The sequence below is a fragment of the Mustela putorius genome, unplaced genomic scaffold (assembly GCF_011764305.1).
Source record: "Mustela putorius furo isolate JIRA1106 unplaced genomic scaffold, ASM1176430v1.1 tig00003867_pilon_pilon_pilon, whole genome shotgun sequence".
NCBI lineage: Eukaryota > Metazoa > Chordata > Mammalia > Carnivora > Mustelidae > Mustela > Mustela putorius.
The window spans coordinates 16,563,577-16,584,176 of record NW_025422019.1 but is presented as its reverse complement, the minus strand read 5'-3'; the positions used below and the strand labels follow the sequence as shown (position 1 = coordinate 16,584,176).

The 20,600-nt window shown below is 39.7% G+C and overlaps 1 protein-coding gene across 1 annotated transcript in view; it reads right to left on the bottom strand.

Annotated features, from left to right (window-relative positions):
- The window catches only part of ACMSD (aminocarboxymuconate semialdehyde decarboxylase), a 104,851-nt gene that overhangs the window by 62,534 nt on the left and 21,717 nt on the right, over positions 1-20,600 (bottom strand). The window contains exon 3 of the mRNA XM_045066543.1: positions 16,244-16,340. Within this exon, the coding sequence (XP_044922478.1) occupies positions 16,244-16,340 (97 nt within the window). The remainder of the gene's footprint in view (positions 1-16,243; positions 16,341-20,600) is intronic.

Below are 20,600 nucleotides of genomic sequence, written 5' to 3'. Positions count from 1 at the left end.
ATTCAAAATGATTTTTACAGAAAGTCTAAAGTACCTCTGTGGACCATTCCACAGAACACAGAGTATATGCCCCTGTTCCAGAAGTATATGGGAGTGGGAGAGGAGTGAGAAAGAAAAAGCTTCCCGGGCTTAGAGAAAAGAGCAAGGTTTGAGCTACATGTGAAGTTCAGAGTGAAGATGGTGGAGGCATAAGGGCCCTAATTTCATCTAGTCCCTGGAATTCAGCTAGATAGTTATGGAGACTATGAAGTACGTCTATGGACAGCATGGAATTTGAAGAGGATTTTCTCATAGTTTATCTCTTAATTACATTTGCTGCGTTTCCTCTCAAGGAAACATATGAACTTAGGAAGCAGTTTTTCACCTCAACTAAAGAAAATAATTTTTTATTTTCCTTAAAATCTCAGAGGGAGAGGAAAAAAAAAACAGGGAGATAAGAGTGATCGACTGCTTTTCTGTAAGGACTCACTGAAGAGTGGAGTACACAAACTGTCAGCTCTGGAACTAGATAGATATTGGGGTGTTGCCACTTTCAACCTCCCTCCCCTCCCCCAATGCAATCAGTGCTGAAAGCCTTCAGGGATCAAAACAGTACTACTTAGTGCAATCTGGAACTGCTTACACTGAGCCTGGTCCCCTGGAAAGGGGGTGAAATTCTGTCCAGGCAAAGACACCTTGCAAATCAGTACAACAGGCCCCCTCCCCCAGAAGACCAGCACAAACATCTGGCAATACCAAATTTACCAATCACAGAGAACTGCAAAACTTTAGCTCTTGGGGAAAACAGTATACAGCATTTGTGGTTTTTTCTTATTATTCTTTAGTCTTTCCATTTTATATTTTTTCTTTTCAGCTAGTTTATTTTATCAATTCTTTTTTTAAGTCTTTTTTATTTTTAATTTTACATTTACATTATATATTTTTTTCATTTTTTGTTTCCTTGTACTCAATTTTATTTTTATATATAGTTTTTCTTTCTTTCCTATTTTAGGACCTAGTTTCTTCTAAAAAATGGACCAAAATACACCCAGGATCTAGTTTACTGTTGTGTTCTCTTCTACAGCTTGTTTGACTGTTCTCTCTCGCTTGCTTGCTCTTTATTTATTTTTTTTCTGTTATCGTCTGATTTGTTTAGTGCATATTTTTCTGGTATTGTTGTTGCTATTTTTGTATTTTCTTCCTTTCATCTATTCTTTTCTGGACATAAGGATGAGATTGAAAAACTCACCCCAAAAAGAAAGAACAGGAGGCACTACTCACTGCCAGAGATTTAATCAATATGTATATAAGTAAGATGTCAGAACTAGAATTCAAAACAATGATCATAAAGGGCACTAGCTGGGCTTGAAAAAAGCATAGAAGACACTAGAGAATCTCTTACTGGAGAAATAAAAGAACTATAATCAGGCTGAAATCTAAACAATTATTACTAAGATGCAATAAAAAAATGGAGACTCTAACTGCTAGGATAAATGAGGCCAAAGAGTCAGTGATATAGAAGATAAAATGATGGAGAATAAAAATGGTGAAAAAGAGAGATAAACAACCACTGGATTGCAAAGGGAGGATTTGAAAGACCAGTGAGTGATACCATAAAGCAAATGATATTAGAATAATTGAAGTCCCAGAGGAAGAGGAAAGAGAGGGGACAGAAGGTTTATTTAAACCAATAATAGTTGAGAACTTCCATAATCTAGAGAAGGAAACAGGCATTCAAGTCCAGAAGGCACAGAGAACCCCGCTCAAAATCAATAAAATTGGTCAACACCTCAAAATATAATAGTCAAGCTTGCAAATCTCAGAGATAAAGAGAAAATCCTGAAAGCAGCTCAGGACAAGAGGTCCTTAACCTACAAGGGTAGAAACATAAGTCTGGAAGCAGACCTGTCCACAGATACCTGGCAGGCCAGAAAGGACTGGCATGATATATTCATGGTGCTAAATGAGAAAAAAATGCATCCAAGAATACTTTATCCAGCAAGACTCTCATTCAGAATAGAAGGAGTGATAAAGAGCTTCCTGGACTAACAGAAACTGAAAGAATCTGTCATCACTAAACCAGCCCTGCAAGAAATACTAAAGGGGATCCTTTGAGTGAAGAGACAGCCCAAAGGTACCAAAGACCAGAAAGGAATAGACAATATACAGACATGAGGACTTTACAGGTAATACAATGGTCATAAATTCATATCTTTCAATAATTACTCTTAATGTAAAGCTCCAATCAAAAGACATAGTATATCAGATTGGATGAAAAAACAAGAACCATTGATATGTTGTCTATAAGAGATTCATTTTAGACCCAAAGACACCTCCAGATTGAAAGTGAGGGGGTGCAGAACAACTTGCCATGCTAATGGGCATCAAAAGAAAGCTGGAGTATCTTGCATCAAACAAACTAGATTTTAAAACCAAAGACTGTAATAAGAGATGGCAAAGGACACTATATCAGAATAGAAGGGTCTATCCAACAAGAAGATCTAACAATTATAAATACTTATTCCCCTAACTTGGGAGCAGCCAATTATATAAACTAATAACCTAAATAAAGAAACACTTTGATAATACATTAATAGTAGGAAACATCAACACACAACTCACAGCAATGGGCAGATCATCTAAGCAGAAGATCAACAAGTAAACAAGGACTTTAAATGACACACTGGAACATTCTCCAGAATACTTCACATACTGGGCCATGAATCAGGTGTCATCCAGTACCAAAAGACTAGGATTATTCCCTGCATATTATCAGACCACAATGCTTTAAAACTTGAACCCAATCAAAAGAAAATTTGGAAGGAATACAAATACATGGAGATTAAAGAGCATTCTACTAAAGAATGAATGGGTCAACCAGGAAATTAAAAAAGAATTTTAAAAGTTCATGGAAACAAATGAAAATAAAAACACAACCATTCAGGACCTTTGAGATGCAGCAAAGGTGGTCCTAAGAGGGAAGTATATAGCAATACAGGCCGTTATCAAGACACAAGAAACATCTCACATACACAACCTAACCTTACACCAAAAGAAGTTGGAGAAAGAGGAGCAAATAAAGCCTAATCCCAGAGGGAGAAGAGAATTAATAAGGATTAGAGCAGAAATCTATGAACTAGAAATCAAAAGAACAGTAAAACAGATCGACAAAGCTAGGAGCTAGTTCTTTGAAAGAATTAACAAGATCAATAAACCCCTAGACAGACTCACAAGAATAAAAGAGAAAGGACCTAAATCAATAAAATCATAAATGAAAAAGGGGATCACAACCAACACTGAAGAAACACAATTATAAGAGCATATTATGAGGGGCGCCTGGGTGGCTCAGTGGGTTAAAACCTCTGCCTTCGGCTCAGGTCATGATCTCAGGGTCCTGGGATCGAGCCCTGTATCGGGCTCTCTGCTCAGCGGGGAGCCTGCTTCCTCCTCTCTCTGCCTGCCTCTCTACCTACTTGTGATCTCTGTCTGTCAAATAAATAAATAAATAAAATCTTTTTAAAAAAAAAGAGCATATTATGAGCAATTATATGCCAACAAATTAGGCAATCTGGAATAAATGAATGCATTCCTAGAAACATACAAACTATCAAATACAAACAGGAAGAAATAGAAAACCTGAACAGAGACATAACTAGTGAAGAAATTGAAGCAGTAATAAAAAAATCTTCCAACAAACAAACTTTAGGGTTGGATGGCATCCCAGTGGAATTCTACCAAACATTTAAAAAAGAATTATTACCTATTCTTCTGAAGCTGTTTCAAAAACAGAAATGGAAGGAAAACTTCCAAATTCATCCTTGAGGCCAGCCTTACCTTGATCCCAAGACCAAAAATCCTGCCAAAAAGGAGAATCACAGACCAATATCCCTGAAGAATATGAATTCAAAAATTCTCACCAAGATAATAGTTAATAGTATCCAACAGTACATTAAAAGGATTATTCACCACAACCAAGTGGGATTTATTCCTGGGCTGCAAGGTTGGTTCAATATCCACAAATCAATCAATGTGGCATAGCAGATTAATTTTTTTAAAAAAGGACAAAAACCATATGATCCTCTCAATAGACACAGAAAAAGCATTTCACAAAACACAGCATCCTTTCTTGATAAAAACTCTCTTCAGTGTAGGGAAAGAGAAAACATACCTCAATATCATAAAAGCCATATATGAAAAATCCACAGAGAACATCATCCTCAATGGAGAAAAACTGAGAGTCCTAGGGTTAGGAACATGACAGGGATGTCTATTCTCACCACTGCTATTCAATATAGTACTAGAAGACCTAGTGTCAACAATCAGAGAACAAAAAGAAATAAAATGCACCCAAACTGGCAAAGAAGTCAAGCTTTCACTCTTCATAGATGACATGATACTTTTATATTGAAAATCCAAAAGAGTCCACAAAAAAATTGCTAGAACTCATACAGAAATTCAGTAAAGGGGTGGGATATAAAATCAATGCACAGAAGTCAGCTACATTTCTACATTTCTACAGTAACAATGAGACAGAAGAAACAGAAATTAAAGAATCAATCCCAATCAGTATTACAGCCAAACCATAAGATATCAAGGAATAAACCTAACCAAAGGATCTGTACTCAGAAAACTATAGAACACTTATGAAATAAAAATGAGGAAGACACAAAGAAGTGGAAAAAATAATCCATGCTCATGGGTTGGAAGCAAATATTGTTCAAATGTCATGATACCCAAAGCAGTCTACACACTTAACGCAATCCCTATCAAACTACCATCAATATTTTTCACAGGGCTGGAACAAACAACCCTCAAACTTGTATGGAACAAGAAAAGACCACAAATGGCCAAAAAAATGTTGAAAAAGAAAACCAAAACTGATGGCATCACAATTCTGGACATCAAGCTCTATCACAAAGCTGCAATCACCAAGATAGTATGGTACTGGCAGAAAAACAGATACAAATAAATGGAACAGAATGGAGAACCCAGAAATGGTCCCTCAACTCTATGGTTAATGAATATTCAACAAAGCAGGAAAGAATATCCAGTGTCAAACTGGATAGCATCTTGCAGAAGAATGAAACTGGACCTTTTTTTTTTTTTACACCATATGCAAAAATAAACTCAAAATGGATGAAAGACCTAAATGTGAAATAGGAATCCATCAAAATCCTAGAGGAGAGCATGGCAGTAAACTCTGAGACCTTTGCCACAGCAACTTCTTGATAGATATGACTTCAAAGGCAAGGGAAACAAAAGCAAAAATAAACTATTGAGATTTCATCAAGATAAAAAGCTTTTGCACAGCAAGGAAACAGTTGACAAAAACTAAAAGATAAACTATAGAATGGGAGAAGATATTTGCAAATGTCTTATCAAACTCAACTTATCAAACTCAACACCTCAAGAAAACAAAAAATCAGTCAAAATATGGGCAGAATTCAGGGTGCTTAGGTGGCTCAGTTGGTTAAGTGTCTGCTTTTGGCTTGGTCATTATCCCCGAGGTGCTGGAATTGAGCCCCACATCAGGCTCCCTGCTCACCAGGGCCTCTATTTTTCCCTTTCCCTATGCCTCTCCCCACACTTGTGCATGCGCTCTCTCTCTCTCTCTCTCTCTCTCAAATAGATAAAATCTTTTTTAAAAATTAAGAAATGGGAAGAAGACATGAACAGACATTTTTCCAAAGAAGACATACAAATGGCTAACAGACACATGAAAAAATGCTAAATATCACTCAGCATCAGGGAAATATAAATGAAAACCACAATGAGGTATCACCCTACACCAGTCAGAATGGCTAAAGTTAACAAATCAGGAAATAACAGATGTTGGTGAGGATGTGCTGAAAGGGGAACCCTCTTATACTGTTGGTGGGAATGCAATCTGGTAAAGCCACTTTGGAAAACAGTATGGAGGTTTCTCAAAAGGTTAAAAATAGAGCTACCCTATGACCCAGCAATTGTACCACTAGATATTTATCCAAAGGACACAAACATAATGATTTGAAGGGGCACCTGCACCTCAATGTTTATAGCAGCAATGTCCACAGCAGCCAAAATATGGAAAGAACCCAGATGTCTATCCACTGATGAATCAATAAAAAAGATGTGTTATGTATATATATACAATGGAATATTACTCAGCAATCAAAAAATGAAATTTTACCATTTTCAGCAACACAGATGGAACTAGAGGATATTATCCCAACTGAAATAAGTCAATCAGAGAAAAACAATGATCATATGATTTCATTCACATGTGGAATTTAAGTAACAAAACAGAGGACCATAGGAGAAGGGAGGGAAAAATAAAATAAGATGAAATCAAAGAGGGAGACAAACTATAAGAGACTCTGATCTCTAGGAAGCCGAGGATTGCTGGAGGAGAGTTGGATGGGAGATGGGGTAACTGGGTGATGGGCATTAAGGAGGGCACTTGATATAATGAGCACTGGGTGTTATATGCAACTGATGAATCACTAAAATCTACCTCTGAAACTAATAATACACCATATGTTAATTAATTGAATTTGAGTAAAATAAAATTAAAATTTAAGAAAGAAAAAACAAATAAATATGAAGTTTGAGCAAGGACTCATTGTTTCAAGGAGAAAACTATTGAAATGAGATTCAGATGGCTGTTGTGAGAATCACAGCTTATGACTGCAGTTTAGATGGAGTGTGTCTCCTTTGGGTTTTGTTTTGTGTTCCATTCCATGGCTATCCTTGAGAGAACTGTCATGACTAACCCCGGCTGAGCACTTACTTTGCACCATGCACTGTTCTCAATACCTATCATGTATTAACTCACTTAATCCCCATAACAACCCTAGGAGATCGTTTCTACTACTATGCCCATTTTATAGAAAAAGAAAGTGAGGAACAGAGGTTAAGCGAATTACCCAAGATCACACAGCTTGCAGGGGGCAGAAACAGGATTCAAACCCAGGCAGTCTGACACCCCAGGGGCTTAACAACAATATTCTACCACCTCTGTGGAGGTAAGAAAATAAAATGATGAAATGCCCAGAATAGAAGATTTCAGCAATCCATGCCATCTTCATGGGGAGGAAAATGTAACCAGCAGACCCTGGGTCATTTCACCACAAGATCCAACATGGAGCTGAGAAAGACCAAAATAGTAAGAGAACAAGATGATATATCTGTGTTCCCAAGTCCTCAACTAAGTTGGGTTCCTCTTGAAGCTGGTTCTGGGATCAACCCAGGAAGGTCAGAACTAGAGAGGGATCTAGGCCTGGTAAGGGCTAGAGTGGGAACTCAGTCCTCTCTGCATGAAGGACGCTAAGAGGCCCAGTGGAGGCTGAGGGATGTGAGCAAATACCTGCTCACACTTCATCCTCTCTCAATGTCTCTGAAGGCAGGTATTATTGTAAATACTGTACAACAGGAACTGTGGAAAGGGCCTGCAATAGGACCCATTGTACCTACTAAGGGAGGCAAGGAGGTTAAGTGATTTGTTCAGGATCACACAGCTAGTAAATGGCAGATCTAGGATTGTACCTAGGGCTGTTTCTCTTATTCTACCACAAACCTCTCATTCTCCCCAAACCTCTCTCAGGATAAGGATTGCCTGGGATGCTTGTTAAAATTCTTTTTCAGGCCCACTCCACTGAATCAGAATGTCCAAAGGAGGGCCTAAACATTCGTGGGGTTTTTGTTTTGTTTGTTTTGTTTTAATTTTTTAAATTTATTTTCAGCATAACAGTATTCATTGTTTTTGCACCACACCCAGTGCTCTATGCAATCCGTGCCCTCTCCAATACCCACCATCTGGTTCCCCCAGCCTCCCACCCCCGCCCCTTCAAAACCCTCAGATTGTTTTTCGGAGTCCATAGTCTCTCAAGGTTCACCTCCCCTTCCAATTTCCCTCAACTCCCTTCTCCTCTCTAACTCCCTTTGTCCTCCATGCTATTTGTTATGCTCCACAAATAAGTGAAACCATATGATAATTGACTCTCTCTGCTTGACTTATTTCACTCAACATAATCTCTTCCAGTCCCATCCATGTTGCTACAAAAGTTGGGTATTCATCCTTTCTGATGCAGACATAATACTCCATTCGTTTTTATAACAATCCCCCTCACCATTTTAATCAAGAGGTAAGTCTGGGGAGTTTGCCATAGGGTGAAAACCCCCATTTTAAAAAAGAGAAGTTCCAAATGGATTAGGCTTCTTTTTTCCCTTTCAGTTCTCAGAGACCAAAGAATATGTATCCAAAACAAGTGATGCATAAATAGTGCAATTTTAATCTGAACTATGAGACATGTAATGGCCCATGAGGTAGAGGGAAGGAAAAAAAGGTTGGACAGGAGCCTCACCCCACCACTTTCAAACCAGTAACCTTACATCTAATCTATAAAATGCAGAAATGAAATAGTGTAATATAGGCAAAAGTATTTAGGTAAAATGTAAAGATTTTATAATTGAAAGGAGCTCATCTGTTTTATCCTCTGTTTTATAACAGAGCTCATCTGTTAATCAATGAACATAAACATTACAGCAACAGTGTTTTAACAATGCTCTCTAATCAAACACTGCAGTCTCTAGTCCTCACTAAATAATGATTAATTCTTTCATTTACTGGGTCTGTTCAACATGCCAGTCATGGCTCTAGACACTAGAGATATGGCATGGACAGTCAGGCTTAAGTAGTGTCTACCTTCATAGTGGAATCCACAGAGTAAACAACTAAACACAGTAATGACAGATTACATAGAAAAGGGAAGAGTGGCTGGAGTTGGGGAAGGCCTCTCTGAGGAGGTGACATCCCAATTGACCTAAGGGTGAAAAGGAACCCATCCTGTGATGAGCCCAAGGACATTCCACTCAGTGGAACAGCAGTGCAAAGTTCTCGGGCAGGAAAGCACTCCAAAGAATAGGCAGAGGGCCAAAAAAGCACAAGGTGAGCCCTGGGAGAGACTGTGGGGGGCCTTACAGAGCACATTCAAGTCTAGATTTTATCCCAAGTGTGATGAAAAGTCCTTGGAAGTTTGAAGCAAGGAAGTGACTTAATCTGATTTTTAAGCCTTACTCTGACTTCTGAGGAAATAACAAACTTTAAGAGGACAAGAATGATAATAGAAGACCAGCTGAAGCTTCTGCAGTGGTGGTCCATGTATGCTGGTGGCTTGGACCAGGTAGTAACAGGGGTGGGAGAGGTGGGCAATGAAAGGAATCAGAGTAACTAACCGGACTTGGCAGTGGGTTGGATGTGGCTACAAGAGAAAAAAGGGCCAGCTCAGTCTGGCAGCACCTCTCCTGATACCCCAGCTCCTGGAGCTTGAAGACAAGAGATTTTAGGCATCCTGGTTGCTGGATTCTGGAGCCTACCAAAGACTCATTCTGTGCATTCCAGACAGTGGGACTCTACCCAGGCTCCCTAAGGAGATGAATTAAAAGGGAAGGTGGGGAGGAGGAGTCAAGATGGTGGAGAAGTAGCAGGCCGAGACTACTTCAGCTAGCAGGAGATCAGCTAGATAGCTTATCTAAAGATTGCAAACACCTGAAAATCCATCGGCAGATCGAAGAGAAGAAGAACAGCAATTCTGGAAACAGAAAAACAACCACTTTCTGAAAGGTAGGACCGGCGGAGAAGTGAATCCAAAGCGACGGGAAGATAGACCCCGGGGGGAGGGGCCGGCTCCCGGCAAGCGGCGGAGCAACCTTGCACAAAATCAGGACTTTTAAAAGTCTGTTCCACTGAGGGACATCGCTCCAGAGGCTAAACCGGGGCAAAGCCCACGCGGGGTCAGCGTGGCCTCAGGTCCCGCAGGGTCACAGAAGGATCGGGGGTGTCTGAGTGTCGCAGAGCTTGCGGGTATTGGAACGGGAAAGCCGGCTACAGAGACAGAGCCCACAGTAAGCTCACAGCTCGGTGTTACCTTGAACCGGTCGCAGGCTCGGTGAGCTCGGAGCGCGGCCGGAGGTCAGGCAGACGGGAGTAACTGGGCGCTGTTCTCTGAGGACGCACTGAGGAGTGGGGCCCTGGGCTCTCGGCTCCTCCGGGACTCTACGGAAAGCGCTCAGGGAACAAAAGCTCCTGAAAGCAAACCCGAGCGGATTACTCACCCCGGCCCCTGATAAGGGCGGTGCAATTCCGCCTGGGGCAAAGACACTTGAGAATCACTACAACAGGCCCCTCCCCCAGAAGATCAACAAGAAATCCAGCCGAGACCAAGTTCACCTACCAAGGAATGCGGTTTCAATACCAAGGAGAGCAGCAGAATTCCAGAGGAGGAGAAAGCCAAGCACGGAACTCATGGCTTTTTCCCTGTGATTTTTTTTAGTCTTGCGGTTAATTTAATTTTTTTCTTTTTCATTTTTTGGTTTTTTTTTTTTTTCTCGCCTTCGGGTAAATTTTTTTTTTAACTGTTACCTTTCTCTTTTTTAACGATTTTTTACTAGTTTATCTAATATATATATTTTTTCTTTTTTACATTTTTCTTAGGTGTTTTTTTTTTAATTCTTTCCTTTTTTTTTTCTTTTTTTTCCCTTTCTTCCTTTTTGAACCTCTTTTTATCCCCTTTCTTCCCCCTCACGATTTTGGATCTCTTCTAATTTGGTTAAAGCATATTTTCCTGGGGTTGTTGCCACCCTTTTAGTATTTTACTTGACCCTTCATATACTCTTATCTGGACAAAATGACAAGACGGAAAAATTCAACACAAAAAAAAGAACAAGAGGCAGTACCGAAGGCTAGGGACCTAATCAATACAGACATTGGTAATATGTCAGATCTAGAGTTCAGAATGACAATTCTCAAGGTTCTAGCCGGGCTCGAAAAAGGCATGGAAGATATTAGAGAAACCCTCTCGAGAGATATAAAAGCCCTTTCTGGAGAAATAAAAGAACTAAAATCTAACCAAGTTGAAATCAAAAAAGCTATTAATGAGGTGCAATCAAAAATGGAGGCTCTCACTGCTAGGATAAATGAGGCAGAAGAAAGAATTAGTGATATAGAAGACCAAATCACAGAGAATAAAGAAGCTGAGCAAAAGAGGGACAAACAGCTACTGGACCACGAGGGGAGAATTCGAGAGATAAGTGACACCATAAGACGAAACAACATTAGAATAATTGGGATTCCAGAAGAAGAAGAAAGAGAGAGGGGAGCAGAAGGTATACTGGAGAGAATTATTGAGGAGAATTTCCCCAATATGGCAAAGGGAACGAGCATCAAAATTCAGGAGGTTCAGAAAACGCCCCTCAAAATCAATAAGAATAGGCCCACACCCCCCGTCACCTAATAGTAAAATTTACAAGTCTCAGTGACAAACAGAAAATCCTGAAAGCAGCCCAGGAATAGAAGTCTGTAACATACAATGGTAAAAAAATTAGATTGGCAGCTGACTTATCCACAGAGACCTGGCAGGCCAGAAAGAGCTGGCATGATATTTTCAGAGCACTAAACGAGAAAAACATGCAGCCAAGAATACTATATCCAGCTAGGCTATCATTGAAAATAGAAGGAGAGATTAAAAGCTTCCAGGACAAACAAAAACTGAAAGAATCTGCAAACACCAAACCAGCTCTACAGAAAATATTGAAAGGGGTCCTCTAAGCAAAGAGAGAGCCTAAAAGTGGTAGATCAGAAAGGAACAGAGACCATATACAGTAACAGTCACCTTACAGGCAAAACAATGGCACTAAATTCATATCTCTCAATAGTTACCCTGAATGTGAATGGGCTAAATGCCCCTGTCAAAAGACACAGGGTATCAGAATGGATAAAAAAAACAAAACCCATCTATATGTTGCCTCCAAGAAACTCATTTTAAGCCCGAAGACACCTCCAGATTTAAAGTGAGGGGGTGGAAAAGAATTTACCATGCTAATGGACATCAGAAGAAAGCAGGAGTGGCAATCCTTATATCAGATCAATTCGATTTTAAGCCAAAGACTATAATAAGAGATGAGGAAGGACACTATATCATACTCAAAGGGTCTGTCCAACAAGAAGATTTAACAATTTTAAATATCTATGCCCCCAACGTGGGAGCAGCCAACTATATAAACCAATTAATAACAAAATCAAAGAAACACATCAACAATAATACAATAATAGTAGGGGACTTTAACACTCCCCTCACTGAAATGGACAGATCATCCAAGCAAAAGATCAGCAAGGAAATAAAGGCCTTAAACGAAACACTGGACCAGATGGACATCACAGACATATTCAGAACATTTCATCCCAAAGCAACAGAATACACATTCTTCTCTAGTGCACATGGAACATTCTCCAGAATAGATCACATCCTCGGTCCTAAATCAGGACTCAAGCGGTATCAAAAGATTGGGATCATTCCCTGCATATTTTCAGACCACAATGCTCTAAAGCTAGAACTCAACCACAAAAGGAAGTTTGAAAAGAACCCAAACACATGGAGACTAAACAGCATCCTTCTAAAGAATGAATGGGTCAACCGGGAAATTAAAGAAGAATTGAAAAAAATCATGGAAACAAATGACAATGAAAATACAATGGTTCAAAATCTGTGGGACACAACAAAGGCAGTCCTGAGAGGAAAATATATAGTGGTACAAGCCTTTCTCAAGAAACAAGAAAGGTCCCAGGTACACAACCTAACCCTACACCTAAAGGAGCTGGAGAAAGAACAAGAGAAAGAAACCCTAAGCCCAGCAGGAGAAGAGAAATCATAAAGATCAGAGCAGAAATCAATGAAATAGAAACCAAGAAGACAATAGAGCAAATCAACGAAACTAGGAGCTGGTTCTTTGAAAGAATTAATAAAATTGATAAACCCCTGGCCAGACTTATCAAAAAGAAAAGAGAAAGGACCCAAATAAATAAAATCATGAATGAAAGAGGAGAGATCACAACTAACACCAAAGAAATACAAACTATTATAAGAACATACTATGAGCATCTCTACGCCAACAAATTTAACAATCTGGAAGAAATGGATGCATTCCTAGAAACATATAAACTACCACAACTGAACCAGGAAGAAATAGAAAGCCTGAACAGACCCATAACCAGTAAGGAGATTGAAACAGTCATTAAAAATCTCCAAACAAACAAAAGCCCAGGGCCAGACGGCTTCCCGGGGGAATTCTACCAAACATTTAAAGAAGAACTAATTCCTATTCTCCTGAAACTGTTCCAAAAAATAGAAATGGAAGGAAAACTTCCAAACTCATTTTATGAGGCCAGCATCACCTTGATCCCAAAACCAGACAAGGATCCCATCAAAAAAGAGTTCTATAGACCAATATCCTTGATGAACACAGATGCGAAAATACTCAACAAAATACTAGCCAATAGGATTCAACAGTACATTAAAAGGATTATTCACCACAACCAAGTGGGATTTATTCCAGGGCTGCAAGGTTGGTTCAACATCCGCAAATCAGTCAATGTGATACAACACATCAATAAAAGAAAGTCAAGAACCATATGATACTCTCAATAGATGCTGAAAAAGCATTTGACAAAGTACGGCATCCCTTCCTGATCAAAACTCTTCAAAGTGTAGGGATAGAGGGCACATACCTCAATATCATCAAAGCCATCTATGAAAAACCCACCGCAAAGATCATTCTCAATGGAGAAAAACTGAAAGCTTTTCCGCTAAGGTCAGGAACACGGCAGGGACGTCCATTATCACCACTGCTATTCAACATAGTACTAGAGGTCCTAGCCTCAGCAATCAGACAACAAAAGGAAATTAAAGGCATCCAAATAGGCAAAGAAGAAGTCAAATTATCACTCTTCGCAGATGATATGATACTATATGTGGAAAACCCAAAAGACTCCACTCCAAAACTGCTAGAACTTATACAGGAATTCAGTAAAGTGTCAGGATATAAAATCAATGCACAGAAATCAGTTGCATTTCTCTACACCAACAGCAAGACAGAAGAAAGAGAAATTAAGGAGTCAATCCCAATTACAATTGCACCCAAAACCATAAGATACCTAGGAATAAACCTAACCAAAGAGACACAGAATCTATACTCAGAAAACTATAAAGTACTCATGAAAGAAATTGAGGAAGACACAAAGAAATGGAAAAATGTTCCATGCTCCTGGATTGGAAGAATAAATATTGTGAAAATGTCTATGCTACCTAAAGCAATCTACACATTTAATGCAATTCCTATCAAAGTACCATCCATCTTTTTCAAAGAAATGGAACAAATAGTTCTAAAATTTATATGGAACCAGAAAAGACCTCGAATAGCCAAAGGGATATTGAAAAAGAAAGCCAACGTTGGTGGCATCACAATTTCGGACTTCAAGCTCTATTACAAAGCTGTCATCATCAAGACAGCATGGTACTGGCACAAAAACAGACACATAGATCAATGGAACAGAATAGAGAGCCCAGAAATAGACTCTCAACTCTACAGTCAACTAATCTTCGACAAAGCAGGAAAGAATGTCCAATGGAAAAAAGACAGCCTCTTCAATAAATGGTGCTGGGAAAACTGGACAGCCACATGCAGAAAAATGAAATTGGACCATTTCCTTACACCACACACAAAAATAGACTCAAAATGGATGAAGGACCTCAATGTGCGAAAGGAATCCATCAAAATCCTTGAGGAGAACACAGGCAGCAACCTCTTCGACCTCAGTCGCAGCAACATCTTCCTAGGAACATCGCCAAAGGCAAGGGAAGCAAGGGAAAAAATGAACTATTGGGATTTCATCAAGATCAAAGCTTTTGCACAGCAAAGGAAACAGTTAACAAAATCAAAAGACAACTGACAGAATGGGAGAAGATATTTGCAAACGACATATCAGATAAAGGACTAGTGTCCAGAATCCATAAAGAACTTAGCAAACTCAACACCCAAAGAACAAATAATCCAATCAAGAAATGGGCAGAGGACATGAACAGACATTTCTGCAAAGAAGACATCCAGATGGCCAACAGACACATGAAAAAGTGCTCCATATCACTCGGCATCAGGGAAATACAAATCAAAACCACAATGCGATATCACCTCACACCAGTCAGAATGGCTAAAATCAACAAGTCAGGAAATGACAGATGCTGGCGAGGATGTGGAGAATGGGGAACCCTCCTACACTGTTGGTGGGAATGCAAGCTGGTGCAGCCACTCTGGAAAACAGCATGGAGGTTCCTCAAAATGTTGAAAATAGAACTGCCCTATGACCCAGCAATTGCACTATTGGGTATTTACCCTAAAGATACAAACGTAGTGATCCAAAGGGGCACATGCACCCGAATGTTTATAGCAGCAATGTCCACAATAGCCAAACTATGGAAAGAACCTAGATGTCCATCAACAGATGAATGGATAAAGAAGATGTGGTATATATACGCAATGGAATACTATGCAGCCATCAAAAGAAATGAAATCTTGCCATTTGCGACAACATGGATGGAACTAGAGCGTATCATGCTTAGTGAAATAAGTCAAGCAGAGAAAGACAACTATCATATGATCTCCCTGATATGAGGAAGTGGTGATGCAACATGGGGGCTTAAGTGGGTAGGAGAAGAATCAATGAAACAAGATGGAATTGGGAGGGAGACAAACCATAAGTGACTCTTAATCTCACAAAACAAACTGAGGGTTGCTGGGGGGAGGGGGTTTGAGAGAAGGGGGTGGGAAACTAAGGAAACTAAGGAAAATCAAGCAGTTCTTAGAAATTGTTAGAGATTCAGCTTTGAAACAAGAATTTCCCAATTTTCCTCTTTCAAATTTTTGATTTAGTTTCATTGTTTTTTATTATTATTGTTGGTTTCATTGTAGAGTATTCTGAGATTATTATGCAATTAACTCTCTTTTTAACTACTCCCGTTTCCACCCCTTTTACATCAATGGGGACATTCTGTGTACTGTGCATTGAGACAAACTATAGAAAGAATATGGATCCTGAATCTGATAAGCAAGCAGTTGGAATCCTTAATTGTGAATTCTCATTTTTATGGTTTTAGTTGACTTCATAGTAAGTACTCTACATTTGAACTTAACAAGTTTGAAATAATAAAATACTATTTTTATCTTTTTGATGATGTAACATTCTACTTTAAAACAGTGTATACCTGATTATAAAAGTTTAAACCCACACTTTATATAAGCATTGTATTAGAAGCAAAGCTGGATAGCCTGTCCTGTAGAGAAAAGTCAATCAGAAGCTGCCATCACATTAATCATATTAAGTGGTGAACAGACTTTTAGAGGCAGATGTTGTTTTTATATCAGTTGCAAACATTGGTAGCATTTCTCGCCCAACTACCTGTTTGGTCCATTTCTCTAATACGGACTTCTGTATCCCAGCAGTTCTCTTGGATCACTCTGAAGACCTTCCCATCTTTCAGCATCTTTGCTTCTCCCTAGGGCAGAAAACTCACATTAGCAAAAGGTTGACCTAAGCTTACTTAGATTTATTCTTCCTTGTATGCTTTGGAACATGTGCTTTGGAGCATGGTTCTCCGCATGTTCCAAAATTTGGGGCAGGGAGTGGTTTACTTAATCCTTAGAGAAGTAGAAGTCTGTTCATTTAATGGGACTCAGCTTTTCATCCTCATGCCTTAATGTTGGCCTGGAATTGAAGAGGTGTGCTCTCTTCGTGTCAGTGGCTGGACACAGAGCAAGGTCATGGTTATGGCCTTTTGGGACTGCGTACTGAGGATGGCTGGTCATCTTGCTGATCTCAACTGCGGCCTATAGGACCTGAGAGGATGGCCCAGTGTCTGGAAAATTCCAGACCCATAACATTTTAGACTTGGAAAGGGCCTTTGAGATAGACTGTCTAGTCCAACCCTCTTGTTTTACAGAGAAGCAACAGATGGGTAGTGACAGTAAATGAGTTGTCTAACAGAGCAGGGCTCACTGATGTCAATACCTGCAGGACAAGGCAGACAATGAAGTGAATCAGTCTAGTAGCAGGTATGAAATTCGGTGCTAAGTTGTTAGCTTCCACATCATGCCTGCCTGTGTATGTTACATTTAATACTCAGTGCAAGGAGTCCTCTAAAGTGTACTTTCAATTTGTAATCCCTAAAGAAAAGGGAAAGGTGTGATCAAGGTCCCTGAAATCATAGTGATCAAGTTCAAATCCCCATTCTACCACCTACTGTGTAAACTTGAGCAAGTTAAACAATATCTCTGAGCCTCAATTTGCTCATCTTTAAAATAGGAATAATAATGTGACTTACCTTGAAAGGATCTTGTAAGCATGAAATGGGATAATCCATTTAATACACTTAGTGGAGTTTCTGACACAAGTTAAGTGCTAGTTATTCTAAGTATTAGTTTTTAATGATGTATGGCTAAATAGGGAATAGGCTATCTTCTGATATTTGCCTGCTTTGATGGCACATCACCCCTGGTGGTGCTTCAGGGCCTCAGGATTGCCCTTGTGCCCTATGTGATGACTTAATGGTCATGTGGTGATCAAAGGCCTTGAACTCTGCTTGGTGGAGTCTTTCACCTTCCTCCTCTTCCTCTAGGCTTGATCGTGAGTTGTACACAGGCCCTGCCACAGCTTTTTTCTTCATCCTTTTATTCCTTGGACAAGACCTTCTCCATCCCACCCATGGAGAAATTTGACCACTTTTCACTTTCAAGTGTGGCAGCCCATTCATATCTGGCATGAATACGTAAGACCTCACATCTAATTCATCTCTCATGGCTGGGGAAAAGATCAGTGAACAATGACTTGTATACTTGAGATAGATGTCCATACCTAGGCAGACCTGAGCCTCTTGACATTAGGACATCATGATTTATTTGCCTCAGTTCCCATCCTTTGTTGACCTGGCAGCATCTGAACCACCTTCCCAGACTGGGCAATCTCCTATGAGAGTCTTGGTGGAGGTAGGTCTCATAAAGCCCCAGAGCCCCAGTGCTTGCTCTCCTTGCCCCAAGTTTGACCAGCAATACTTAGTTTTTAATCAAGAGGAAGTGATGCAAAAAGACAGGATTGGTAAATTCTGCCAGTGATCAGCAGTGGCCCTGTGCTGTGTCCTTCAGCAGTAGTGATGGTGGCAGTGTTCAGTGTCCATCTGGGAGGCAGCAGCTCCCTAGCCAGGTTAGGAAGTCCTGTGATGTGGCCTTGGCTGTGGCTTCAATCATCTGAACATCTTATGAGTGGTTCCACAGGCATTTGCAATTCTGGAGGGGCTTGAGACACTTGCAACCAATTCCTTTTTTGCTTAAACTGGCCATTACTGGTTTCTGTTGTTCACAAAAAAGATTCCTGAATGATACTGATTGCACAAATAGAATATGGGAACATTTATCTTTCTATTAAGTGAAGAAGGGAGGGGAGAGAATGACAATAAAAGAAAAAGTGAAGAAATAAACTTTTATTTGGCAAATTAGAGGCTTTATTTTTCTTTTGCTCCTAAGTAGAAAAGCTTAATCACTATAAAGTACCCAGGATAGCAGAGTGCAGAAAGAGCATGCATTCCAACAGACCTGGGTTTAAAATCTCATGAAGTTACTTTCTACCAGTAGAATAGGATTGGTTAGGGGATTTTTCAGTTGAAGACTTACTTTTTCTATCTGCAAAATGTGGACAATTATATTTGTCATGCTGTGGCCACCCAGCATCTCTGGAACACTTCTGTGTGTGAAGAAATTTTATGAGGGAGAATCCAGAGTTCACTTTCCCAGCCTCCCTTGTAGCGAGGGTACGAACAAATTGCAGAAACTACCTTCTGGTAGGGGTGTTGTCTGAGGTGCCAGATGTGGCTGGAGCAGAGATGTGAATACTCTGGTTTCCAGTCTCATCAGCGTCAGCATAAGTTTCTTGTCTGTGGCCAGGCACTTGCCTTTTTGGTGGTGCAGGCCCCCCACCACCCCATGATTAGGCATTGCCCATGTTAGCAAAGCCTCATGGTTTGATCTCTTGTCTTCCCAGGGGGTTTGTGAGCTGCCTTTCTTCTTAAGCAAGCTAGAGTGGGTTCTGTTGTTTGCCACTAAGAACTGGGTGAAACAGAAGATTCAATAATAAAGTATTTGGCAAAGGAGGAACATGAGTTTCTCTGGGAGATGCATGAGTAAGTTTTGGTTTTAGGTAAAGCAGGATGCATTATAGCAGAAATGGATCATTTAGTTCAAGTCTTGCATTTAATAGTAAGTCCATAAAACGTGGTGACTTGTCCAAGGTTATAGATCCATTTCCCTGGTGAATCGCCCAAAATGTATGGAAGACATTTTGAAGCCACAGACATTCTTGTCAGTAAGATCAGCCGGCAGTCCATCGATGCCCTCAAAGACTGGTTCAGAGATGAGATGCAGAAGAGTGATTGGCAGCTTATTGTGGAGCTGAAGAAAGTATTTGAAATCATCTAATTTTTCCACATGGGGCAGGAATTGGAATAAATGCAATATTATGTTGTAAAATCACCAAGAAAAAACAGACAAAAATGGAACGGATGTATCTGGACACTGATGAACTTAAGCATGGAAGGAAAAAAATAGGTGTATAGAATGTTTTCCATGAGAAACCAAGAAACTTACACTGGTTTGACAGTGGTCAATTACATGTCCCCACAGTTCCAATGTGCCTGTTCACCTGACCCTTCCTTTCCCAATCCTTCTCTACCGGCTGCTGTTTTAAAGTTTGCCCTAACCCAAATTTAGATTTTTATTACAGATCTAAAGCTCTTTCAATTTTATGCTGATTAAATCAGTACTGCAGTATTTGATTAAATAAAAAAAAATTGGTAATTGGTGTCTATTTAGTAGGCAAAGGTTAATTGCTTTCATTTCCTACAGAGTCTGATATTTTGAGAGGATGGCCCTCATTACATGGAAGGAGAATTGGATTCACTAAACTCTCTCTACATCCTTCATGCTGGATCCATGGTAAGGCTAATGAATGGCAGCAACTGTCAATAGAACCTTTTCTGAGTGAAAAGTACCACAGAGCAGCTGTGCCCTATAATAGGCTCCCAATCTGCATTGTTTCCTAAGCCAGAATTTTGGGAGAACCAATTCCTGATCCATCTCACTTTACATTTGGGAACTCAGTATCCCTGCAGGGCTGTTAATGTGCCTCAGAAGGCAGCACCTGTTGCTAGGGGAGGGACAGAGGGGTTTCTTAGGTTCTGTTTTTAAATTGACCTTGATATCAACCAAGATATTAATAAACTAATAATTAAGTTTATTAATATTAATAAACTAATAATCAAGTAATTGGAGTAAGCTGCTCTAATTTATCCAGCCCACAAACAAATCCTGTTTCTCTAAACTCTCAAAAGAAAACCAAGTTGTTGTTTTTTAAGGAGTGTCGCCCAAGCAGGGTGCCTGGCTGGCTTAGTCGGAAGAGCATGTGACTCTTTTTTTTCCCCTTTTGAAAGATTTTATTTATTTATTTTTGTTTTGTTTTGTTTTAAATTTTATTTATTTATTTGTTTGTTTATTTATTTTTTTCCCAGTGTCCCAAGATTCATTGTTTATGCACCACACCCAACACCAGGCTCACCCAACCCCCTCCTCTCCCCTCCAAAACTCAGAGTCCACAGTCTCTCGTGGTTCGTCTCCCCCTCCGATTTCCCCCAATTCACTTTTCTTTTCCTTCTTCTAATATCCTCCATGTTATTTCTTGTGCTCCACAAGTAAGTGAAACCAGATGATAATTG